The sequence below is a fragment of the Moschus berezovskii genome, chromosome 3 (assembly GCF_049115385.1).
Source record: "Moschus berezovskii isolate FMDL1 chromosome 3, NW_MosBer_1.0, whole genome shotgun sequence".
In the NCBI taxonomy this organism is placed as follows: Eukaryota; Metazoa; Chordata; class Mammalia; order Artiodactyla; family Moschidae; genus Moschus; species Moschus berezovskii.
In genome coordinates, this window is record NC_142462.1 from 64988979 (window position 1) to 65016862 (window position 27884).

The 27884-nt window shown below is 38.0% G+C and overlaps 1 protein-coding gene across 4 annotated transcripts in view; it reads left to right on the top strand.

Moving 5' to 3' along the window:
* The window catches only part of DOCK4 (dedicator of cytokinesis 4), a 488437-nt gene that overhangs the window by 230466 nt on the left and 230087 nt on the right, over positions 1–27884 (top strand). For all 4 annotated transcript variants that reach the window (XM_055420853.2, XM_055420851.2, XM_055420852.2 and 1 more), the window contains exons 8-11: positions 1038–1189; positions 22709–22790; positions 23543–23603; positions 27596–27728. In XM_055420853.2, the coding sequence (XP_055276828.1) occupies positions 1038–1189; positions 22709–22790; positions 23543–23603; positions 27596–27728 (428 nt within the window). The remainder of the gene's footprint in view (positions 1–1037; positions 1190–22708; positions 22791–23542; positions 23604–27595; positions 27729–27884) is intronic.

The window sequence follows — 27884 nt, forward strand, 5'->3', positions numbered from 1 at the left end:
TTTGATTGTATTTTATGAAAATAGCAACCTGCGGTAGATTAGAGGGGAAGTCAGCCTGGTCCTCGACTGCAGGTAATTTGAGAAGCACTGTCTAGATGGTTCATAATTCCTTCTCACCCTTTAGCTCTTAGTTAAAGTGTTGCTTTCCCAAGATGCCTTCTCTGACTGCTCAGACACAAATCAGATCCTCCACTCATCATAGCTGCAATTTTCTATCTGCTTGTGGGACAGTTTTGTTGATAGCTGTTCCCCCTGGTAGAAAAGCTCCACAAAGGCATAGGCTATTTCAATGTTTACCTGTCATTGCATTCCCAGTGCTGGGCATGTTATAGACACATAACAAATACGCTAATAAATGATCATTTCCATGTTCTCACCCCTGGAACCCTGGGTGATTCCTTTCCTTCCTTATCATGTGGGAGCTCTTACTTCTGGTCCCACCTCTCACATGTAGCCCAGGCTAGCTGTATTAAAAAAGAAACTAGAGATGAACATAGAGACATATTCCTGCCTTTAGACACTCACCGAGTTTTATAGGTCAGGTTAGAAGCGTTTTCTTGTTCTAATGATTGAATGTCATTTGCCACAGCCTGCCTTGGAAACTTTAGCATAATTTAAAAGAACTTTTAATTGTGAGAAAAGTGAAATCATAGCTACATTGTTTAGCTCCCATCAGTGAGATGATCAGTTAGATTTTTAATTTAGTCTGATATTTTAAAAGATGACCAGTAATTTGTTTTCACCCTGGAAGTTGACAAGGGACCAGTAGAATCCTTTGCATTTCACACTGTCTGTAGGTTAGTATCATTTTAATGTTAATCATTAGAAACAAATCTTCTTAAAGCAGGATTCTTGATGGTCTGCAGACTTCAGTAGAAGTTGAAAGAAAATTTGGAATTGAACATCCAACTGGATACGAAATTCACAGTCAAAAAAAAGCATAGGACATTATGACCACACCATAGCTAACTAGTTTGTTGGGTTCCATTGTTTCCCTCAGTCTCCGCTGATCTTGTTTTTTGGTTGATGTCATACAGATGGAGCATCGACATCGGAAGAAAGATACCCCAGTGCAGGCCAGCAGTCACCACCTCTTTGTGCAGATGAAGAGTCTCATGTGTTCCAACCTCGGAGAGGAGCTTGAGGTCATCTTTTCACTGTTTGACAGTAAAGAGAATCGACCAATCAGGTAAATTCATGTGGAGGTATGACTTGAATTTCTTAATGGTAGATTGGTGGCTGTTTGCAACTGGCAAACTTTGGGATGTGTGACCTTGTACACTTGTACTCTATCAGCCTTTTTCCTCATCTTTGGAACTTTATGAATTTCTAAGCTGCCTACCTTCTGGAGGTTTCCGTGAAAATTAGATGAGGCATGAAAAGGTTTGTTTTGAAAAACTCAAAAAGGCCACAGAACCATAATTATTATTAAATGAAAGTATGTCACTGATAGCAGGTCTGTTATTTGTTTGAGTTGTTTTGTGTTGATAATGCAAAAAAGGCATATCTCTAAACCCTGAAGTTCATTTGCATCTCAAGGTCAATACATTGTATTTTTCAAGTTTTCAGTAAACAGTTAAATTATTCTTACCCTGTTCACATCAAATGATATTGAGGAAAAACTAAATACTTGGAAACCTTTCCATTAGAGTTTCAGAGGTGGGAAATAATAAACAGTTTTCACATACATCATTTTCTTTCTCTGTCTTACCTGTTGTAGTTCTCTTATGGCAAGCTTTCAGTATTTAAGAAAAACTTACAGTGGATGTTTTGGTTGTTATCCAGAAGTCTCAACCTTTTTTGAGACTTCTTTATGTGTAAAAATTTTTTAATCTTAAAGTTGAGCACAAGCCACACCATCTTTTACATGAAAAAATTTTAATTTGAAATTAGAATTAAAATTTTACCACAAATCACACATAATGATCCAAGTGTACCCCACTTTAAAAAATAATACTTACTAAAATAAGTGTTGACATTATGTAACAATGAGCTGCATATTATTTTATAAACACAAACTAATCCTGGAGTATTTCTTTTCTGGTAAAATCTTTTTTTAAGGAAATCTGTGTGAAGTTTATTTTTAATGCATTTATAGCCATAAAATCTTTGAATTAACTTATATGTTATTAATTGCCTGCTAGAACGTATACTTTCTATTTTCTAACAGTGAACTGTGTCCATAGAGTTTAAAGGCGTTGGTTTATGCAGCACGGTCAAGATTTATGAGGTGTGGAAGTAATGATGGGAATACAGTTTCAAATCTACTTTATACACTGTTGCAGGACATGAGTCAATGAGTTAAAAGACCCTTTCCCCTTCCCAAATCAACACCACTAAAAAGGGAAGATAAAGGCCTGAAAAAAGGATCCACCTTACAGTTTAGCACTGACTTTAGAGGTTTGAAAGATTCCTTAGAGATAATACCTGCTTATACATTGAAGTGTATTAGAGAGCTTTTTTTCCAGGTAGTATAATTTAACCAATGGCTTTGTAGCATTGTCTGTGTCATGTATGGTCTCTAAAATATTTAATGAACTGTTTGGAATGTACAATGGAGAAAGGAGGTCATGCTTTTGCTCATTCCTGTTCAGCTAAAGTTTTTGAGGAATATACATTCCCCTTTGCCAGTAATTTTCAAATGGCGTTGACGTAAGATTAATATTAGCTTGTCTTTCACTTTCGTCTTGTTATAAACATTGAGATTTTCTAAAACTTTCCTTCAGGCTTTGATTGACAGAGTTCCTCCTCTTCTGTTCCTGTTTACTTGGTGAAAGTAGGAAAAAAGCTGGATGCAGAATTTCCAAAATACTGTTTCAGTGGTTCCTAGGTTCCGCCCAGGAATTGGGCCTGTGATGTGATCGGGCTGTATCTGTGCCTGACTCCCTCCTCCACCCTCCAGGCTTCCCCTCTCTCCATCTCACCTCTTCCTCCCACTACCCCTCCCCTCCTGCTTCCTCTCTCTCTAGTCTCCATTTCCCTCTGTGACACACCTGATATAGAATGACCCTAGGAGAAATCAAGCCTGACTCTCTCTCCCCTGCTTCCACTTGATGAGTTTGGCTATGGGCTGTCCACTCCCAAACTCATCATCTCTATGAAGCTGATTGACAAAAGAATGAGGAAGAATGAAAATACATGATTACTAGGTGTTTGGAAGGATCTCAGATTTCTTTCCTTAACTTTCTGAGGTTTCAGATGGTGGTGATTATTCTTTTAGGGTGTGTTCAAAACCTTGCTGTGAGTAGCTTAGACTCATACTTACCTTATGAAGAGACCTTGGGATGCACAGATCTGAGGACAGGCTTGATTCTTGTCTCTGCAGTTGAATGCTGCTGCTCTGACCCTTTAATTTAACCTCTGTCTTGTTCTTCATCTTGAAACTGGTGACATGTATTGTTTCCTTCTTTGCTCCTGGCAGAGCTGAGCATTGCAAAATAGTTGCATCTTCTCAGAAAAAAGGTAGTGTAAAGCCAAAAAATATGATATTTGAGGCATTGTTATATTTCTTCTTATGCCCAACAGCAAATGCGGTGTAAGATATGTGGGTTATTTTTTTCTCTGTTAACAGTGTTTCTCCTTTAAATATAACAGTGTATTTTTTTCATTTCTTGATTTGCATACATACAGAGATTATAACTGCTTCTCACCTCCTTGAGTTACATTTGCAGGTTTACCATGTGGCAGGCCGTAAGATAAATTCTCCGGTGTGCTCTGGCATGTAATCTTAGAAATAATGAGGTAAATAACATCACTATCACCTATAACAGATGAGGTTTAGAGAGAGAAAGTAATGGATGTGTGAGTATTTAAAGATCAACTCATACTTTACTTTCAAAAATTTCAGATGTATTTAAAAGTAGAATAGTGTCATAAAGCTTCATGGCCCTGCCACCAGTGACAACAGTGATCGCCTCAGGGCTGATCTTGTTTCAACCACATTTCTTTTCAGTCCTCCTTTTGGCTCCCAGTTTGTATGGAGGCAAATCCCTGAGATCAAATTTTTATATGTAAATATTTCAAGGTACACCTAACTGTAAAAAAAAGAAAAAAAGTCTAAAAAAATGGTTGTTGTTCAGTCGCTAAGTCATGTCTGACTCTTTGCAACCTCATTGACTGCAGCACACCAGGCTTCACTGTCTTTTCTTGCCACCCCCAAAATAAATATTCCCTTAACATCATCAAATATCTTTTTTTGGTCAGTATTCTGTTCTGCTATTGACTGAGGATTATTGTTTTACAGATTCTAGATAAGGAATTTGTAATTCCTGAGACCCAAATAAAGTCCATCCATTATATGGTTGATAAGTTTCATGGATCACCTTTTGTATGTAGTTTCCCTTTCCCTCTCTCTCTTTTAAATTCCTTGTAATTTATTTGTTGAAGAGACTGGATCATGATTTTCCTTTCTTTTTCAGCATTTGAAGTCCAATCCAAACAATGAAATTTAGTAGGCAAAAGATGGTAAAATTCAGGGAATGCATTTGTTGTTAAATAGGATCATTAGTGCTGTAATTTACAAAAAGATAAAATACAGTCTAAGTGTAATGTTTATGGCATTGTGCTGATCGTTAATCATGGGAAATAACCTTGATCAGGTATAGATGGAGGGGCCAACATGTACAAAGCCTGTAGAGGTTTGATTAGGAAAGAAATAAGTTTATTCCTTTCATATTAGCAGGCAACTGGCTAGAATTTATTCATTTAACTTCTCTCCTCTAAGAATCAAACAGCCAGCATTTTATTAAGCACTAACCATCTGCCAGAGTTTGTTTTAAATACTTTAAATATTGTATAGGTGAGGAAGTCAGGCACAGAAAGTCAGGAAACTTGCCTGAGTTTACCAAACTAATAAGAGGTGAAGCAGAGTGGCAGACCAGTCATGTGGTCCCAAAGTCTGCCCTCTGAACATCACCCGATCAGCCTCATCAAAGGCTTCTGGACATTTCCATCACTGAGCAGGATTTCATTAGCCAGAGTGTGAGTTCCAGAGACTGGTAGCCCTGATAATAAATTGTTATAAGTTATTGGTAATGATAACACTGAAACTAATATAGGGCCTCAGAAATATTCTATACTATAGAAATTAGTTTTAAAATTGAGTCCTTCTCAAGATACTTGACGGAGAAGGCAATGGCAAGCCACTCCAGTACTCTTGCCTGGAAAATCCCATGGATGGAGGAGCCTGGTGGGCTGTAGTCCGTGGGGTCGCTAGGGGTCGGACACGACTGAGCGACTTCACTTTCACTTTTCACTTTCACACATTGGAGAAGGAAATGGCAACCTACTCCAGTGTTCTTGCCTGGAGAATCCCAGGGACAGGGGAGCCTGGTGGGCTTCCGTCTATGGGGTCACACAGAGTCGGATACGACTGAAGTGACGCAGCAGCAGCAAGATACTTGAAGAATGGCAAAATAGCAGTGACTCTTACCATTTACCAGTGATCAAAACCTTGAGTCAGTACTTGGAGATGTCAAATGCAAGAGGAATCAGCACATGAAAATTACTCCCTTCTAGTTCACCATGTGGATCAATGAAGCACATAGTATTTCCTCAGGGGTATATTCTCTGACAGAAACTTAGAACAATTTGTCATTGATGTTGGATGATATTTAGAAAGCCCATTAGTATTTCCAAACAGTTTCTGCCTGAAGATGGCCTCTAATATTAAGCCTCTGATGCATGTTGCAGATGCCTCTTACTGTACCAGAAAGATTCAGACATATTCTAACAGCATCTTGCTAACGTACACCTAGCCCATGCTTCCAGTTTTCCCTCCTCATTCGTTTAACAACATCTGCCACGGTGGGTACAGCTACACACTGGACTCAGTTATAAGGAGAAATAACATACTTTTCTTGAGTGAGTTTTTCCCAGTCTTTGACATAATTTCTCACCATAAAAGATAATTTCTTAGTTTAAAAAGTGTTTACTAAATTAAGTTTCATATGAGTAAAATATTTTTAGAGTGCATCTATCTGGTTGAAAGTTTGTAATTTCTCCAGGCTGTAAGGGTATAGCTAGAAAAGTCAGCGAATCAATTCCCTAGATAGCATCTGTAATTTTATTCTATTCAGTTATATTCATTTCATTTAACTAACACTTATGTAATGCTTGCCATGTGCCAGACACTGTTCTAAGCTGTTTAAAAAATATTAACTTACGTATCCCTTGTAACAACCCTATGAAGTAGGCACTATTAGTATAGTCTTTCCTTGGTATCTGTGGGGAATTGGTTCCAGGACACCCCTCAGGTACCAAAATCCACAGATACTCAAGTCCCTTATATAAAATGGCATAGTATTTGCATATAACCTATGCACATCCTCCCATATACTCTTAATGGTCTCTAGGTTACTTAGAATACCTAATAAAATATAAATCCTGTTTAAATAGTTGCTTTTTTGAAAACTTTCTGGAATTTTTTTTCCTGAATATTTTCTGTCTACAGTTGGTAATCTGCAGATGTATTGCCTACAGATACAGAAGACTGACTATGTCCTCATTATTATATATAGGGAAACTTATTAATCAGAGAGATTAATAACTTGCCAAAGGCCACACAGCTGGTATATACAGTGAGGCCATATTTTAACATGCTGTCTGATCAGGCATCAGTATCCTTAATCACTTTTCTATACCCATTCTCATGAACTTCAATATTAATAGTATTCTGTTTGCTTCTTCAACCATTTTTAATCACCAGTATATAGCAAGGTGTCTACTGAAGGTGTTTTTGTTTTTTTTTTTAAAGAAACTGAAGTAGAAGAAGCTTGAGCTTACTAAGAATTGACAGAAAGGATCCAGTCACACGGGAAAGGTTACACTCACGGAAGAGTGGAGGTCTGGATCAAAGTCCCTTAGGAGGTATTAGGAAACAGGCTTGAAATTGCAGGTGGGAAGACTAGCCAAGGACCAGAGAAGGGGAGAAAGGGTAGAGTGTGGATGTATATAACCTGGGGTACAGGACTGGGAATATCAGGGAGAGGGGATTTGTGTAAAGATATCAAACCAGAGGTTTTGATAGCACAGACAACTAAAACACCACAGACAACTAAAATAAAGTCAGTATCACAGTAAAGGAAGTCACCCGAATTTTTTTGTTTCCTAGTGCATATAAAAGTTATGTTTACACTATACTATGGTTTTTTAAGGGTATAGGAGTATTATGTCTGGAAAAAAAATGAATGTGCATATCTTAATCAAAAATACTTTATTGCTAAAAGTGCTGACCATTATCTGAGCCCTCATCTTTTTTTGCTGGTGGACTATCTTGCTTTGATTTTGATGGCTACTGATTTATCTGGATGGTGGTTAGTGAAGGCTTGGTGGCTGTGGCAATTTCTTCAGCTAAGACAGCGATGAAATTTGCTCTATTCATTGACTCTTTTTTTACATGATTGATCTCTCCATAGTATGCAATGCTGTTTTATAGCCTTTTACCCACAGCAGAGCTTCTTTCCAAAATGGGAGTCAACCCTTTCAAACTCTGCCTTATCAACTATGTTTATATTATATTCTAGATCCTTTGTTGTCATTTCAACTGTCTTCACAGCATCTTCACCGGAAGTAGATGTCATCTCAAGAAACCACTTTTGTTGCTCATCCTTAAGAAGTAACTTCTCATCCATTCAAAGTTTAAATGTGAGATTGTGGCAATTTAGTTACATCTTCAGGCTCCACTTCTAATTCCAATTCTCTTGCTATTGCTACCACGTGTAGAATTAACTATCTTCTCTGAGGTTTTGAACTCCTCAAACTCACCCATAAGGATTGGATCAACTTCTTCCAAGCCCCTGTTAATGTTATTCGGACATCTTCCCATGAAGCACAAGTGTTCTTAATGGCCTCTTGAATGATGAATCCTTTCAGAAGGCTTTCAGTTGACTTTGCCCATCTGAGCCACCAGGGAAGCCCTATTTACATATTAATATGTCAGTTAATCTACAACAGAGTGTAAGTTACATGGGCCAGTGAAAATGACATAGTCCTTTTGTTGACTATTTCCCATATAAATTTTGCCACTTTAGTTACTGCTCTATTCTAAGTTTTAGGACTAACCTGTTGCTGTATTTCATTCTTATCAGAGAATATATTTAATATGACTTAAGTGCCACCAGGGCTTCCCTGGTGGCTCAGATGGTGAAGAATCCTCCCTCAATGTCGGAGACCCAGGTTTGATCCCTGGGTTGGGAAGATTCCCTAGAGAAGGGAGTGGCAACCCACTCCACTAATCTTGCCTGCAGAATCCCATGGACAGAGGAGCCTAGCAGGCTACAGTCCATGGGATTGCAGAGAGTTGTGCACAACTGAGCAACTAACATTCCTACTACTAAGTGCCGCCAGTGGGTTCTCAGCTTATTATAGGTCTGCTTGTGTGTACAAACTCCTGGCGTGGGTTTTTCTATGAGAAAATAGCAGCAGAGTAGTGCTTCTAAAAAAGTCTTATCCTGGTGATTAAATACAAAAAGTCTTTTCATAGTAATTAAGTTCAGATAAAGTTGACTTTCTTGCTGGTTCCTTACTCACTTACTTGACTAAAGTTGTATGTTTTTTCTACCATCACACAGTTAAATTCTCCATTTTCATTAAATGCTTCATTTCTGTATAAATTTTATATTGCCTAAAACTATCTTCTCTTTTGGTATACTCATCTGTCATTTAAGAAAAAGTGGGGAATATTATTGGTGAGGCACAGATTTCTCTTATTTTTAATTGGAGGATAATTGCTTCACACTATGGTGTTGGTTTCTGCCATATGTCAACAGCCTGGATGTAGATATGTCTCCATCCTCTTGAGCCTCCCTCCTACCTCCCTCCCCACCCTCTAGGTTGACACAGAGCACTGGTTTGAGATCCCTGAGTCATACAGCAAATCCCCCACTTGCTATCTGTTTTACATATGATAATGTAAATGTTTCCATGCTGCTCTCTCAATTTGTCCCACCCCTTTCCTTCCCCAACTATGTCCACAAGTCTTCTCTATGTCTGCATCTGCATTGCTGCCCTGCTCATAGGTTCATCAGTACCATCTTTCTAGATTCCATATATATGTGTTGCTGCTGCTGCTGCTAAGTCGCTTCAGTTGTGTCTGACTCTGTGCGACCCCATAGACGGCAGCCCACCAGGCTCCTCTCTCCCCGGGATTCTCCAGGCAAGAACACTGGAGTGGGTTGCCGTTTTCTTCTCCAATGCATGAAAGTGAAAGGTGAAAGTGAAGTCGCTCAGTCATGTCCGACTCTTAGTGACCCTATGGACTACACTACCAGGCTCCTCTGTCCATGGGATTTTCCAGGCAAGCGTACTGGAGTGGGTTGCCATTGCTTTCTCTGATATATATGTGTTAATGTATGATATTTGTTTTTCTCTTTCTAACTAATTTCATTCTTCTTAATAGGCTCTAGTTTCATCCACCTCACTAGAAGGGACTCAAATGCTTTCCTTTTTATGGCTGAGTAATATTCCATTAAGACACCATTACTACTTTATCCATTCATCTGTCTATGAACATCTAGGTTGCTTCCATGTCCTAGCTCGATTTTTTTTTCTTTACATGACCCAATTCTGGACTGTGAAATATATCTGAAATTCTCTCCATACTCAAGATGTATATCTTTTATCTTATAGGTGCTGTTTTTAGTACATAAATGGTCAGACTCTATAGTTAGAGGACCCACCACTGTCATTCAGTAGCTCCATCAGCCTGAGCAAATGAATTCATGTCTCTTCTGGCTGTAATCTGTCTGCTAAGTGAGGATAAGAATAGTACTTGTCTCATGGAATTGTTTTAGGATTACATGAGATAATGCATATACTTCTCTTAGTCTAGTGCTTGACACTGGGTCATTGGTCAGTAATTATAAGCTATGATGATGATGATTCAAAACAAAACAAAACAAAAAGCTTGGAAATGCACTTTAACTTAACCAGAAACGATATGTGGTGTCTGGTCTTGAATTCTTAAAGAAGTCCTATATTTTAAGGAATTATTATTAATTTTTAAGGTGTATGTTATTATAGTTGCATAAGATTTAGAGAGACTAGTAAACATGTGAAATGGCATCCAGTGATATGATTTGCTTTTAAATACTTTAGCAATAGAAAAAAAGAAAGTAAAAGGGAGAAGGAAGAAAGGTAGAAATAAAAAGGAGAAGAAAGAAAGAAGGAACAAAGAGAAATAGGTGGAACAATGTGGCAGAATTAAATGGTTGTAAATTTCCTGTGATATAAGATCTATGCATGCTTGGTTTACCTTTTAGCATATAGTGTGTAGATTAATGAATTACCTCCTTAAAATTATCAATTTTTTATGCAAACAAACAGTAAAGCAGTAAAGGCAGTCCTTTTTTTCAGTTTCTTTGAAAGATGATAGATTTATTAATCTGATATAGTCGCTAGCCCCATACATGGTTTGGATTCCATTCTGCTTGGAATAATATTCCTGGGTTCCTATGAACTGACAATAATATTTTTGATATTGTATTTGGCAGAACTTAACAGGAATGTTTTCTGAAGGTCTAGGACATTCAGTATTATAGTAACAAATATATTATAATAATACTGTCTTTAAAGTGTAAAGTCTGACTCATATATAAAATAAAATAGGTAACTCTTAGAATATGAATGTTCTGTGTGAGGAAATACCTTATATGCTTAAGCAAAATCTCATGTCTATATAACGACCAGATTCCCAGAAACTCTGAATTAATAGAGGTTTGTCCAAAACAACAAGGTCCTCCTGTATAGCACAGGGAACTAAATTCAGTATACTGTGATAAAACATAATGGAAAAGAATATGAAAAAGAATATATGTATGTATATATGTATAACCTAGTCACTTTGATTATACAGCAGAAATTAACACATCATAAATCAATTATACTTCAATAAAATAAATTTTAAAAATAATAATAATAATAGAGGTTTGTCCTCCCAAAGGTGAGGAATTTCTACATGTACATGAATAGCATGTTACCTCTCACCACTTCCTTGTTCATTCATTCGCTTGTCTTACAGTCGTAGAAGTAGCAGTGGGATGCCAGTGGCATGAGACCCTGCTGGAGACTCACAGGTGACTTCTGGAGCAGATGGCAGAAGGGATGCAGGACACACATGAAGAAATTTATTTTGAGAAAAAGGAAGGTTGCTGCTTCTGCTAATGTGGGAGGAAGGGAGGGCAGCAAAATGGGTTTCAGATGTTGAAAAGGAAAAGAGGGCCTGGGTCTGTGGCCTTGACCTTTTATAAGAAAAGTGGAGGAACAAGATGAACTGCTGTTGGAGAGCAGAAAAGAGAATGAAAGGGAGTTCAGGCCTGAAACTGAATTGCACAAACAAGGTCAGTGGCCTTTGAGCAAAAATGTGATAGGAAGTGAGTTACTGATGAATAATGGAATCGCTGAGTTTAGGAAGGCCCCTGCAAGAGAGATGTCTGAAATTGGTGGTGATTCCTGGCTCCCAAGTTAGCTGCCTTTTGCCAGGTATGCTCAGGAAAGAGCTATCAGGTGGTAGAGCCTGAGCCTGACACATCACATTTGGATAAAACTGAGAATGGGAATCTAGCATAATGAGGAGAGAATTAAAGAAATTACAACATAACTTCCAGTTGGTCTCTTCAGAGGCTGACACGATCTAAAAGCCTTTCATTTTTAAGAGAAAGTTAAAGAACTCAGGCTTCTTTTGAAAAGACTTAGGTACTGGGAAATTTTTTCAAGGCCTTACAGCTGTTGGAGAGAAAGTTATTTAGTCCACTCTTAGAAAAAATGCTAATATTTTTGTGTCTATATTATAGTACATAACACAGTTAAGAGAGCACATGTGATTTTTTAATTCTTTGAGCACTGTGCTAGAATTTCTCATTTCATACCTCATTTACAACTTATTATAGTGTGATCACACAAATTCAGCATCTATGTTTTTACATCAATTAGGAGCATTTGTCATTTGGAATGTAGAAAGATGTTTGGTGTAGATCTCTTTTTATAGTTTTATGTTATAAAATTAACTGGAAATTGTAACCTCTCCAAAGTAAAGCAATAATGGAGGGGAAAGTTTCTGACTGGCCATGCATGCAGGGAGCATGACTGAGAACAGAAATAGAAGGCGTTCAGAGGTCCTCTTTGGATTGTGGCAACATCAACCATTCCATACAGCCCAGCGTGCTTCCTGCTGTGTCTAGACGTGCTGGCACAGATTTCTCTGTGGGTGTCTGTACATCACTGACCCCACAGTGACCTTCCCTTGGGCCTCCTGTTTAAAGGCATGAGTGCTTTCCACTCTCCCACATCTTTTCCATCATTTGATTCTTCCAGCAGGTGCACAAAAATTGAGATTGTTGTCACTTCAAAGTTAATCTGATTCTTTGGTCACATTATGTTACATGCAAAAAAATATTGCTTTAGAGGTGTAGTGATGTTAATAGGAGAGATTTTCAGAAATGGACTGGGAGGAGGATGTAAATTAAAACAGAAGAAACAGATAACTATGTTCATGCTGCGAGAACACCCAGCATAGAAATGATCCACTGTTTTTCTCTGTAGCATTTTAAGAGCCACACAATTCCAGTTATTTATGAAATTGTAAATTATTACGTTATTATAAGAAAAAGTGACTGGAATTTTAAGGGGTAGAAAGCTGAAAACTCATAGAATAAGTGGATTTAGATTGACTTTCTCATCCCCTTTAGCTCCAGAGATTGTGTAGCCTATTTGTTTCATGGTACTTCATGCAATGTTTTAGAAATTGATCAGATTTAACCCACATTCCTGTATTTTAAAGGGTGACCAGATTGGTGTTCTTTTCACCAGGATTCTGATCAGCTGTGTTTTTCCTCCTCTGCCCTGTGGCTGCTGCCTCGAGGGAATTCAGATTAATTTAGTTTCCCTAAATTCGCTACCAAGTAAATCATGCTTACACAGAGCAACCCACCTCGCCAGGACTTGTTTGCTCTTCACTGACATTTGTTTTGTAAGTGATTCAACACCAGCAAAAGAATTGTTCATGTTATGGCCCTAGTTGGTTCCTTTTTTGAAAATAAGGCTACCCTCTTGTTATCTTTCTGTTCCCAGAACCTTGCAGAATGCCCTACACAGGCTGGGCATTAATGCAGTAAAAGTAATTTACAAATCTCTCACTATTGTTGAGACAAAGTATGAAAAGATCATGTCATTCTTGTCTTAATTTTTGCTGTTTTCCTTCCACTCCAGTGAGGATGTGCTTCTTTATAAAAGAGAGAACTCAAGGTTGAGTGCATCAGAAAAGTCAATAGTTTTGTTTCATGCTCTCTTGTGTTAATCAGAGCTATGCTCTTAGATATGTCTCTATGGGAGCATCATTTGAAAAATCTGTTCTAGAAAAAAACAAGTAAATAAAAGCTGGCAGATAAGTTTATAGACTGTCCTCGACTTACAGTGTTTCAATAGGGTTTTTTTGACTTTACAGTGATGAACGTTAAAGCAATGAACATTCACTGGAAACTGTGCTTGGAATTTTGATCTTTCCCTGGGCTTAGCCATGTGAGCTATAGTACTCTGTTGAAGCTGAGTGGGTTTATCGGGACATAACCCTATAAACTGAGGAAAATCTGTGTAGCGTCTTCTCCTAAGTACTTTCATTTGGAGATCTTTGACAAAAAAACTAAACAGAGATTGCATCTTTTTATTTCTGTTCAGCATCAGAGATTACGTGCTATTGTTGTTGAATCACTGATCTTCATTCATTAAGCAAACAATTACTGGTCTCCTTCTCAGAGTCAAGCACTGATTGGACACTGGGGACACATCAATGAATAAAAAATTTAAAAATTCTTGCCTTCCCAAAACTTATATTCCGTTGATCTTCAAAAAACTATTAAGCTTGGAGTCAAAAAATATTTTTAAACGCTAGAGTTTCTCTGTGCATGGTAATCAATATGCTATTTTCATTTTAGAAAAAAATACTTGTGGTGTCTAGAACAGTGCTTCCTAAACTTCACAGTGCATTTTCCAACTTATGAACACTGTAGAGCTCTTCAGAAAATAATGTACTTATTCTCATACACATGAATATTTGCATATCAATGTAGAGGCCTTGTAGCTCCCTGGTTAAAAAGAAAAAGCATTTGACCTTTAGAAAGTCCAATTGCATGCATCATCTAGTTAATAAATAGTATTTAACGGTGAAGTATGCTGCTCCAATACTTTGGCCACCTCATGCGACGAGTTGACTCACTGGAAAAGAGTCTGATGCTAGGAGGGATTGGGGGTGGAAGGAGAAGGGGATGACAGAGAATGAGATGGCTGGATGGCATCACCGACTCGATGGACATGAGTTTGAGTGAACTCCGGGAGTTGGTGATGGACAGGGAGGCCTGGCGTGTTGTGGTTCATGGGGTCGCAAAGAGTCGGACAAGACTGAGCGACTAAACTTAACTGAACTGAACTGATGCTGCTGCTGCTGCTAAGTCACTTCAGTCATGTCCAACTCTGTGTGACCCCATAGACGGAAGCCCACCAGGCTCCCCCGTCCCTGGGATTCTCCAGGCAAGAACACTGGAGTGGGTTGCCATTTCCTTCTCCAATGTGTGAAAGTGAAAAGTGAAAGTGAAGTTGTTCAGTCGTGTCCAATTCTTAGTGACCCCACGGACTGCAGCCTACCAGGCTCCTCCATCCATGGGATTTTCTAAGCAAGAGTACTGGAGTGGCTTGCCATTGCCTTCTCCGATGGTGAAGTATAGTTGAGAATTTTTTTGGATTGAATTATAGTTGATTTACAACATTGTATTAGTTTCAGATGTACAGCAAATTGATTCCATTATAGACATACATATATTTTTCTCAGATTCTTTTCCATTAGAGATTATTATAGTTCCCTGTGCTTTGTAGCAAATCTTTATTATTTATCTATTTTTATATATAGTGGTAAACATCTGTGAATCCTGTACTCCTAATTTATCCCTCCCCTCCCCTGTTCCTTTCCCCTTTGGTGACCACCATACGTTTTTATTTTTTAAAGTTGTAATGAATATAAAGAATCTGTCAGTATCGGTAAGCTATTGAAAGGAACATTTGATTTTGGCTTATTTCATTTTAAAACTTAGGACATATTTTTGAGATGATAGATGTGTGAAAGACATTTTACTTACTGTTTTTGCAGGGCTTGAATTACTTGGATTTTTATTATTTATTCTGTTTTCATAAAGGTTTCCTTTACATTTGCAAAGAACTGCATGCTTCAGCCCAGAGTAGTTATAAAGAGCTCAGGTTTGCTTTACTTTCAAGATTCCTTATTTATAGATACTTTCCTTAACAAAGAACCATTGTTAGAAAGGTCAAAATAATTACTGTATATAAATCAGAGCAATTCCTCCCTCATGAAATGTCATAGATAAAGTGTTTACCATAATCAAATTAATGAAAATTCCAAGAATAAGCATAAGACATTCTGCCTATAAACAAGCTTTCTTATTTCACAGTCCCTGGTTCTGTTGACCAGATCGCATCATCACCTACTTTTAGTTACCTCTCTGAGGAACTTTTTTCTAGTGAAATTCTTGATGAGTTCTCTAGAGACAGACACAAGCATTTCCCTGAGTAGCTCAGTTAATAGTTTAGCTGTTTCTAAGGATTTTACTTGAATTCAACAATGGGATTTTTAGAACATCAACTTTTTAGAACTTATTGCCATTATGGATTTTCTCAAATCAACAGTTGATCCAAATCTTTTCTTTCATTCATTGGTCTATCAGCAGGTGGTCTGTACATCACTTATTTGTAACTTTAAACCGCATCCTTTTTTTGAGCTTTACCTTCCTAAAAAGAGTTCAGATTCAACTAGCTTTGTACTCTGAAAAAAAACCCCAAAAAGCATGAAATGGTTTTAAATCATTTTAAGTAGTAAGAAAGAATCAGCTTGATGTTCAGCATTAGCTATAAAATGACTATAGTTAAAAAATTATCTTCCGTTTCAGTGTTCAACTAAAGCAAAATCCTTTATTGTCCGTACAAAGCATCCCTTTAGTTGGTTGCTTAGTCCTTCAACTTCAAATATTTGTCAAGTGAATCTGGGTTTGGACAGTAATATTAAAAAAGGAAACTCAGAATCTGTCTGCTCTTTACGTAAACTACTGTGGAAATCCTGGTATCAATGATTCTTCTTGTTTCATTTCCCTTTAGTTAGTCAGAAGAGCTCATGACCCTTGTGTTGCTTTACTTTTAAAATTAGAAAGCATATTAATAGCTTTATCTAGGAAGACTTGCTTGAGGAGTTGCTTTTATTTATTGACAAGGAAACACTTTGTTTGCATCCATCATATGTTGGGAGACAAAAGGGGAGAAGTCGTTGACCTGAACATATCAGGCATGTGCTGCCTGTTTCCTGGTGTATGTGATTGTCATAAAGGACAGTCAGCAATTCTTACTCTTTCGGGGTTAAGCATTTGGGTCAAAACTGTGGCCATTAACTGTGACTGTGCTTTTAAACATTCAAGGAGCTTTTAGATCCATAGTACAGATCCCCAGGCTGGGACCTGGGCTTTTTCCAGCTCCCCAGGGGAATGTTGCACACACCCACGTTACGAGATGGCCTGGACGAGAGTCCCTTCTTCTGTGCCATGGTGAACACTGAAACTTTTGGTCCAGTGGCCACCCCAGGGCAGCTGGTGCAGTTTCCCCTCACTTCCCTAGAGTATCTTGCCTGGTCAGTGGCAGTACCAGCTCCTGGTACTGTGACTATTTAGAATGCTCCTTGGGTTGTCTTTTGCCACTTGTCCTAGGAAAGAACACAGTAACAGTTCCCTGCGCAGGTTGTTGGAAGCAGCTTACAGTGTTAGTCAATCAGAAAGCATTTGAGAAAATGCAGGAGAAACAGTGAAATAGAAGCACTGAGATCAACATCTATCGTATACTATGGCCTTTTGGGGAGAGGTCCTAGAGTCAGCTCAGCAGAACCTTTCTCCTTCCTCTTCTCCTTCCATCTTCTTACTCTGAATACTTCCTCTTTGGATCTTGGCGCATCTCCCTGCATGACTACTCAGTGTACAATAAAAAGTAATTTTCCTCACACGCAGCATAGTTACCAATAAGGCAAGGAGCTTGGTTCTTTCAAAGATGCTACATGGGGTATTTTTTTTTTTTTTTGGTACAGCTGTTTTATAAAATATTCATGCCTGTGTGCTAAGTTGCTTCAGTTGTATCCGACTCTGTGCTACCCCATGGACTGTAGCCTGGCAGGCACCTCTGTCCATGGGATTCTCCAGGCAAGAATACTGGAGTGGGTTGCTGTGACCTCCTCCAGGGCTCTTCCCAACCCAGGGATGACACCTGTGCCTCCTGCATCTCCTGCATTGCAGGTGGATTCCCTGCTGAGCCACCAGGGAAGCCCTCTATAAAGTATAAGCACAAAAGAACCAGATAGTTCTTTTTCCAGTTTGTGTACCAGAACATGACCATCCAAGTGTTTTCTCTCCTTTTTTACTGTTGCTTTTGGAGAACATAAATTTATTTCAGTGTTTTAACTGTCCAAAATGATTTTGAAAGTATTCTTTGCAATTTTTGTGGATTAATCAAATTTCAACGTCAATATATTATCATCATAAATTATTGTATAAAGTATATGTTGTGTAACTTTCACAAACATTAAACCACTAGGCATTCCTAACTATAGGTACATTGCTTCTTATAAGAGGGGAGCTATAGAGTTATAAACAAAAATCCATATAGAGCAATACAAAAATGTCCTTGATGTTGGTCATCCCTAACTGTGGGTACATTGCTCTATGAAAGCAAATGATTGTCCTAGAAATGCCTTATTGGAGAGCCACTTGATATGATGACTCAGAAAGCTGGGAGGACCCTCCCACATCTGTCCAGAAGGCCTCCAAGGCCCTGGGTAGGGCCATTAGAAGGACAGCTGCTTCTGTGTGTTAGAAGAAGGAGTGGGAAGATAGGAGCATCTTATCCTGCTGAGAAGAGAAGCTATTAGGGTCTTCAGATCCCTACTGTGCTGCCCATGTTATTTGCATCATTGGTAAGAACTTTTCTATCAACTATGCTGTTGGAACAGACATAAACTCCCTAAACATAGATAAGTTTGTGGCTTTATTTATTTTTGTCTGGCTTCACGCATTTTTTAATAATTATTTTTGTACATATTCACAATAAAAACCCTGGGTTCACATGATATGGTTAGACTTGCTCTTTTTGTGTCTGTTATGAGGTGTTCTGTTCTTATGAAGATAGCTTTGTGGTTAAGACCTGAGACTTTGGTATCAGACCCTGGAAATTAATTTCTTGGCTCCATTCTTGACTGACCATGCAACTTTGGCCAACTTACCAGTGTCTCCAAACTCCAGCTTTCTCATTTGTAAAATGGGGATGGGAGGAGCTCCTCCCTTATAGGGTGATTGTGAAACTTAGAGAAAATCCGTGTAAAGTGTATGTACACCAGGATGGGGTGTATTTTGAATTGTACTATTTTCCCCTGGGATATCTGGGGATGAATATGCCCACTGTTACTTCAATATCTTGGTTTTCTCAAATCCTTTTTAGAAGAAGGCACATTATAAATAATAAATAATTGTGATTTTTCATTCTTTATTTCCAAAGACACAATTTACTCTTTTTTTTTTTTTTTTTTTTACAATTTACTCTTGTTGATTTATCACACAATGATTCATAATGGCTCACACAAGGAATTCAGGTGGACACTAAATTTCTCTGGCAGTGAAATTTCCTCTGGGAGCACACAGCACTGTAAGGGGAAGTCAAATGATTTTTTCCTCTGCTAGTAATAATATCAAATCCCATTTCTTCAGTGTTGCTGAAAGTGTTCTATGTGCTAATGCATTGTTTGATGATGAAGAAGGAGGCATTCCCATTTGAAAATATGTCACTATAGATACTTCCATTACAATATATTTGTTATAATAAAGACTTAGAATGTGTGTGGTGGACAGAGTTACATGGCATGGACTAGAATCTAGAGTGGTCTTGAAGTTAATTAGGTGACTCTCACATATGATGGTAAGGTGCCATTGATTGATATGTCACTGGAGAATTTCAAGTATTTTGCTATCATGAAGTGTAAAAGATGTTATATGGAAGAGAGCGAATGTTGCTACCCAATAATTTGTATTTTTTTCCTAAAAGATTGTATTTGTTCAGTCTTTAAATACCTAGAAGTTACCAAATCATTAGCTGATATCTGGCAATGGAAATAGTAAGTATGCACATCTTATAATCCCCCCACCCTTAGGGGAAGGGGGAGGGGCTTCTCTACAATGAGTTTTTTCTTATAATAGAACACTTTTTTGCTTTATTTTTAAACTTTTTATTTTCTTGGAGTATAGTCACTTAGCAATATTGTGGTAGTTGCAGGTAGACAGCAAAGGGACTCAGCCATACATATACATGTATCCATTCTCTCCCAACCTCCCCTTCTCTTCCAGGCTGGTAATAGGACACTTTTTAAATTGACAAAAACTAATGTTGTTTTCTGATCAGAGTTGCCACTCTTTGACTCAACTGTAGAAAGTTGAAAATATCTTTGTGGGTGGCCACAAAAGTTTTTGAGAGAATTTTAGATGTGTCATAGTGGAATGTCATTGACTTATTTAGTTTCTTCCCTGGCCTTAAAGGCAACATGTTGGCATTCTCCAAATGTGTGTGAGTGTGTGAAAGCGTGAAAGTGTTTATCGCTCAGTCCTGTCTGACTCTTTGTGACCTCCTCTGTCCATGGGATTCTCCAGGCAAGAAAACTGGAGAGAATTGTTATGCCCTCCTCCAGGGGAGGAGGGATCCAGGGACTGAACCCGTGTCTGTTGCATCTCCTGCACTGGCAGATGGGTGACAGGTTCTTTAACACTAATACCACCTGGTGAGCATGTGGGTGGGTATTTATTTGTAATTCAAAGGTTCTGAAATGTGTTGCTGTAGTTCTTTTTTTATTTTTCTGAAACCATTTGCTGGATTAAGTGGTTGTTCTATCACCAAAGCTGAAAGAAACTGAATTTGTATACCAACAACTTGTCACCAGATCAATAAAAAAGATTTGTTTAGTTGACCATAAGAGAGATTTCCCCCCCTCTTAGAAGTCTGTGTTTTAAGAAAATTGCACATGACTTTTTTCTCCGTAGTACCCATCTTCAGTCTATTTTCAGACTGAAGGCATGCTTAAGTTAAGGGATATGGCTTAGTAAATATTGATATTCTTTCTGAAACAGGATATGATACTTGCATAATCAGAATTCTGTCTAGACTACTGAAATTAAAATAGTGATAGAGCAAAAGGAATCCCTGAAATGGAATGCTTTAGAAAACATTTTACCAAAATATTGATAAAATTTGTGAATATAAAATAGTATTTTATATCAGCATTAAAGTTAAGGTCTCAATATCTGGAATGCTGTATTGACTTTTGTAATTAATATTATTGTTATTTATCATTTTGACTGATCTTTCAGAAGATAAAGTGGCATTTGTTTCAGATGTTTTAGTCTGAATAAAGAGGAGTCTCAAACATAAATGCACCTCAGAAATATAGAATAGAGCATGCTGCCTATAATTGGAAGAGGGGAAAATGATCACACTGCTTTCGTTTTGGGCTAAAATATAATAAATAAACATATCAGTAGATGCTGACTAAGAAGCAAAACCAAATACTGGTCTTAAACTTTAGGAGTTTTGACCAACTAAAACCACATACTTAACTCTTTCTGGGCTTCACATTTGTTTAGTAAAATTTATTTCCAAGGTCATTTTTCTAAGACTATTTCATTGAAAAAATTACCAAGGAACACTTTCAAACCAGGGATGGCTTTGGAACCTACTAAATCAAGTTTAGCCCAGAAAGAGTATGGAGAGAGCTTGGACCAGGCTTCACTGAGTCAGTGGGTGTCCCTTACAGATGAATGACTTCTTCCTTATCTCAATATTCTGTAAATATGCTCAGTTATTCTATGAAGCAGAGAAAGAATTTATTTTATAGCATTTGCATGAAGGTAGGTATTATGTGGCATAGAATTCCTACTCAGTCGCACATCAGCTCTGTGATCTTGGACAAAACTATTTACTATTTCTTAGTTTTCCCAATTATAAAATGACATAATAAGAGTACCAACTTCTCAAGGGCATTGTGAGGATAAAAGGGGTTAATCCATGTAAAGTCGTTAGCAGAGTGCCCATTCTCAAATAAAAATAGTGTTTTCTTAAAGAAGTAGTATTACCCAATGCTATGATTATTTTAAAGTGTAATTCATTTTTCCCCAAGATGAATTTTTGTACATTTCCTTTTAGTACATCTTAAATTTGAAATAATAGTGAATATTCTTCCACTCTGAGGTGAGCTTGCAGTCCTTAGCCATGAATTACAGTAAATGACAATTGAATAAGATTAACTTAACTCTGCAGTCTTGGTACAATCTGTCATTTCCAGCCTCTGACTCAGAATTATATGGGAACTTCGTATGCTTCATTTGAGAATCCTTGCAGCAATTTATATTTTCTTCATCAGATCTCATCAGCCACTGCTCTGTGGAATAAGGCATAGGTAATAGGTGCAGGAAGTGACCCCATAGACATGTGTATTGCTTGCCCTTTGTTGTGTGAAAGATCAGGGATAGGCATTAAAAAAGGACAGGGTGAGCCAGGTAGTTGAATCTGTTAATTGTATCTGTCTTGATTTAGGTGGCAAAAGAGAATAAAAATGTTCCAAAACAACCATAAATTTAAAACCATATGCTTCCTTAGAGATCTGATTATGGTTCTCATTTCTCCCCCTATAGGGGAGAAGGGAGATTTTGGAAGACAGCACCATTATTTATGGCAAGAACCAAGTGATGAATATACATGGAGACTTGGAAGGGTCTGAGCCTTCCTAATGCTCTACTCTCCCTTTCTCTGCTTGATCCCTAGATTGAAGGAAGCTACTGACCAAGGCCACGCCATTTGCTAATTTCACATTTTGGAGATGTTAGCTGTGTGTTCTCTGCCTGAGGCAGCCAGCCATTTTATTCTATCCTGGGCACCAGGATATTGAAATTCAGAAGCTTGTGGTAGCTGGTACATTAATGTGGGGGCAGGAGTGATACTTATTTTATTTTTTTGAATATAAATATTGTACCACATTACCTTGAAATGAATTAGTGGCTGATCAGCATTATTTGTATTTAAATCCAGGTGTTGCTGCAATATCAATTGCAAGCTCTGCAGGCATTGTGAGGTCTTCTATTCAGGTTTCACTCCCTGGCCTCTCTTTTTGTGTTTTGGATTAGGTTTATAAGAGCATAAAATACTAAGCCTTCTAATGGATTGTTAGCACTCGGAATAGTGTTCATGTATGATGTGAAGTAAATACTATGACACAAAGCATGAAAAATAATCTTGCGTAAAATACACAGAACACGTTAGTCAGGTTTTTTCCTTTTAGTGTCCTTGTTTCTACTTTTTAAAGTAATAGTGATGATTTCATGGATATGGAAACTTTCTAAAAGTTAATTTTTTTGGTTTGCATTTGTGTATTTTCTGCCTTTGCACATTCTGCTTTGCCAGCTTTGTCAGAAGTGAAGCAAATGTTTACTGTCTTGGTTGTTCTTCTAATTTATATACACAGTTTTGATATCAGTGAAAAGCCTAAAAAATTTTGAGTTTAACCCTTAGGACAAAGAGCAACTAGAAAGGTGATGAGTCCTTAAATATTAATTAATTCTAAAAATATTCAACTTCTTTTCTGTTGTAGTGAGAGATTTTTCTTGAGGCTAAATAGAAACGGGCTTCCCAAAGCCCCAGATAAACCAGAACGACACTGCTCTCTCTTCGTGGTAAGTGGATCTTGTTTTATCAAGGAGGCAGATTCTTTCTTAAGTACTTTATCTTATTTAAGAGACGTAAGTTATTATGAGAGAACATAGTAGATTTGCTGAAATTTTGTAAATAACACATAAATTACAGTGAAAGTGTTATGAAAGTGTTAGTTGCCCAGTGGTGTCTGACTCTTTGCCCATCAGGCTCCACTGTCCATGGGACTTCCTAGACAAGAATACTGCAGTAGGTTGCCATTTGCTCCTCTAGGGGATCTTCCCGACACAACGATCAAACCTGGATCTCCTGCATTGCAGGAGATTGTTTGTTGTCTGAGCCACCAGGGAAGAGTGTAAATTACAATAATGCCCTGAAATCTGAATGTCAGCTTTCACAATCACACTTTTGTCCCTTCAGTGTATATGAGAGCCTGTTCTTTATGGCTGAAGCCCAGTGTGACAGGGCTCAGAGTGGCACGTGGTATTTAGTATGTATTTAAGAAATATTTAAAGAATGAGTGAGCTAGAGACTGAAAAAAGAACAGGCTTTTCTTTTTTAAGTCTTATTTGATATCTGTAGGCTTACAGGAAAGTTGATCACAGTGGTATTTTTAGAACAGGATTTGAATTATGTGCTTCTGCTCCCAAAAAAATCCATTAAGAATGCTCATACTTGTCTTTCTTCTGTTATTTGTTAAAACAATGTGCTGTCCCTTCAAGTGCTTCTGCCTAAAGGATGAGTTCTACAATGACCAGACTTTGTTTTTTGGTAGGACTTGGGTAGCAGCGAACTCAGAAAGGACATCTATATCACTGTGCACATCATCCGAATCGGTAGGTGTGACATTTGTCGGTATGATAGGAGCACGACGGGGAGAATAGCTGAGAGGTTTCTGTGTACTTGTGATTTATGTGCTGTCTGGATCAAAAAGAAGTCCAAGCAAGATCTGAATCCAATATTCACAGGATTTGGGGTTCTGATCTCCCCAGACTCTCACACCGCCAGAAATAGAGCTTGTTCTCTCTCCATATAAGTCATTAGTTAGCCTGCTGCATTTCATTTTGTTTTATTGGACTTTCTAAAAATATTGGATTCATAAACTTGGTATTTGTCTACTCAAATTCTAATTTCTGTTAACAGCATACATTAAACTTTTAGGAGCTGGATTTTCTACACATTTATGAAAACTTTACACCAACTGGCATTTCCCAAAATGTGGAAGGCTGCAGAACACTATTACACAAGGTGCTATAAGAAAAAGGCTATGGAGAATTGAATGCTGTATATGTATTTTTCACTTGTATAATTTCATCAGCTTATTAAAGAGTCTTGAGAAATCCTGCAGGGAAGAATAAAATTGCTTCTCTACCTTTGTTGACCCTTGCTCTCTCCAGATTTGATTTGACTGTGGAAACACTCACATAACGTAACACTAACCTCTTACAGGACACACTTTCAGTATTCTGTGATGCCCTTGCACATCAAAACCAAAATACGGTCACTAGGTTTACATATATAAGACCTCTAAAGGCAGGCATTTTATGCTGGAAGAAATACATGGTGGAAGCTAAGTCATTTCTCTAGGAAAGCTAACCAACTGATACTGAGAATTGGCTCCCCCTTCCTCACTAACCTGCTCACACGACCTGCTGAGGAAAACTTCTGCAGAATAGTAATATCTCACCATGCAGTCCCACATGGTGACTTTTATTTTTTTTATGGCTTTTTATTTTATACACATGATAACCCCATTTTGCATTGAGAGAGACTATAAAACATTGTTTCAACAAAGATCTTCTAAGCATTTTTTCCTCATAAAAGTCTGTTCTGAAAAACCCATTTAATTTTATCTTCTTTTCATGTTTGAGGGACAGTAGAAATAAATAAATCAGTGAACTGTCTTTGGTAATTTGGTAATTTTCTTTTTATACATGAGTATGGGGTGTAGAAATTGGAAAGAGTCTTTTAAAACTGGCACAGTTGTAATGCATGTTTCTGAGTATTTATGAGATAGAGCCTCTGTCTGTGCCCAGGATGGCAGGGGTGCAGTTTATATAACTTTGTGGTTTTTTTTTTTTTAATTTATTCAAATTTGTCACAGCAGTTGTTAATGTAAAATGTCATTTTGGATATCTTCATGTAAACATAGATACAATTTGAATATAATTTTCTACAGGGTTGCGATAAAAAGTAAACCACTTTAGCTTTCAGAACGTTCAGAAAGTATCTACAGGTTTCTGGTGGTAAAGAATGATCACGTCTTGTTTGCCCATGGGCTGGGCATCTCTGTCCTTCACTCCCAGGATACAGCGGAGGAAACTACTGCATAGTATTACCCATCACAGGGCTGCCTTTCAACCTGGCATTTGATCAGCGGCTGTATATTTTACTAAGCTATTTATGATCATTAAGTCATCAGAATGAATGTTGAATCCTAAATTACCTACCTCCTTCCCTAAGCTTTGATAAAATTAATTCTATATTGACATTACTGCAAAAACTTGCCTGATGATCAGCCTAGTAATAATGAAGGTAAGAAACTGAGAAAAGTTAAGATTTAATCTGCTTCAGTGAAATGAAGGAGTGGAAGGTCCTTGTCTATCAGGGACAAGTAGAAAAATTATTCTAGAAAGAGTAAGAACTTTTTCTAGAATATTCCTTGTATAGACTTAATAAGAAAAGGGCACACTGACCTGCACTGGCTGCAGAGAGCTGGAAGTGACAGCACCTGCCGTGGAGTTTGAGGCCTGGTCTTTGATCGGAAAGAAGGGGAGGAAATAAAGAGAAATAGTTTCCCCACACTAGATTCATGAATAACTGCATGATTTCTATTTAGCAGTGATTGGTTCAACTTGCAACAAACAGATTATGGCCATTCATAACTATAAAGGGTAGACCTGAACAGAAATACTTATATTGCTTATTTATCAACCCAACAAACTTAGTTGGTCTTTTACCACATTCATTTATACCCACCACACAACTTTTCATAATTTTAGGTATATTTATCCCTTTTTTATCGTGAACAATCATTATAGGCTTTCACCATAAAACAAAAGCATCTCTAATGTATTTTCTACCATAGGGAATAGCCATTCCTCTTATCAGTATATTTGTAATTGTTGAAACTATTTGCATATTCACCCAACCAGTAGCCCAACAGCTAACAGCTAATATTACAGCTGGACACCTACTAATTCATGTAACTGGAGGAACAACCTTTGCCCTAATAATTATTAGTCCTATTACATTTATTATGCTTGTTTTGCTTACTATTCTTGAATTCACAGTGGTCAGGTTTATGTATTCACCCTGTTAATAAGCCTGTACCTACATGACCCCCTGTGCTGCCTGCATGTGCTGGCAATTGTAGCTGATTCTTTGCAACCCCATGGATTGCAGCCCACCAGTCTCCTCTGCCCATGGGATTCTCCAGGCCAGAATACTGGAGTGGGTTGCCATTTCCTTCTCCTGGGGATCTTTCCGACCCAGGGATCATACCCATATTTCTTGCATCTCCTACATTGGCAGGTGAATTCTTTACCACTGCACCACCTGGGAAACCCTATACCTACATGGTAAATATCTAATGACTCACCAAACCCATGCATGTCACATGGTAAACACCGGTCCCTGATCTCAGAGGAGTCCTCTCAACTCCTTTTATAGTGTTGAGTCTAGTACATGATTCCATTGTAAATCAGCATTCTTATTATCCTTAGGCCTGTTAATCAATATATTAGTAATATACCAATGGAAATGAAACATCATCCAAGAAAGTACATTTCAAGGCTGTCACACATTAATTATTCAAAAGGGACTTCAAAAGGGAAAAATCCTTTTCATTATGTCAGAAGTCCTCTTCTTTTTTTTTGTTGTTTTTTTTCTGTGGTTTTTACCACCATTAAGTGGTATTCCAGCTTCTATTTATAAATATTACTCTGAAGTTGATATATCAGAGGGGCAATTTTCCTTTATTACTGAAGAATGAAAACCAAATTGAATACTTCATTCCTTTCTTTTTTTCTATTTAGCATTGGATTTGGAAAGTACTAGAGCCAAGCAGACATGCTGTAGGAGGACTTCAGTCAGATGGAAACAACGTATAGATCTGTTCCCTAGCATCTGGAAACAGACTGACAGACTTTTTTCATTATTTTTCCTCACGTTAGCTTGTTATGTTACAGCTCCAGTGTGCTTTTTGCTTTCAGTTTTCAAAATAGCCCGTTGGTAATTAAATGCAACAGTAAATTAAAACAGTACCTCAACCACAGATTTAAAAACGTCTAACAATTTAAACAAATAGAAACCATGTCAGGGTTAAAAAAGGATCCCTGGAGATCTCAGCCTGCGTACTGAGTCAGGAAAGAACATGCTCATTTGCTCACCTGTGCGTACTTGCTCTACCTTCAAGTAATCTCAAATCGCTTATTTTCAGAGGTGAAATGTTTGAAATCATTTTTTAAAATATGGAGAATCTTACAAGTAGAAAATGAAATAGGCACCCCTACTGCCTTTTTGGATGCGATTCTCCTGGGGTGCCTTCATGAATGCTTCAGGAAGGGTACCCACACGTGGGCTCAGCTTCAGTCTTCATGTTTTATAGGTAACAGCCAATGGCCAGAGTTTGCACTGCATGCCCAAGGTCACACAAATATGTGGTCTGAGGGGAGAGCTCAGAACGGAGGCAACAGTTGCCCCAAATCTGTGTCTTTACCATCACCCATTACATTTCATATGGCTTATGTTATAGCTGTATGTGTCTTATCTTAAGCTGGATTAATCAAATGCCTCCTTGAACTAGGTGTGCTTTTTAATTGAACAGGTCGAATGGGGGCAGGAGAAAAAAAGAATGCCTGCAGTGTCCAGTACCGGCGACCCTTTGGCTGTGCAGTTCTTAGCATTGCTGACCTGCTGACTGGAGAGACGAAAGATGACCTCATCTTGAAAGTGTACATGTAAGAAGCTTGCACATGATGTGGGCTGAGGTGGGCCCGGGGGTATGTGGGGATCCTATGTGGTGAATCCTGCTTTCTGTGGGTAATGGAAGAGCCAGGGATGGGCAGAGTTTAGGAGCCATTCCTCGAAAACTTAATAATCTCTAGGCGTACTAC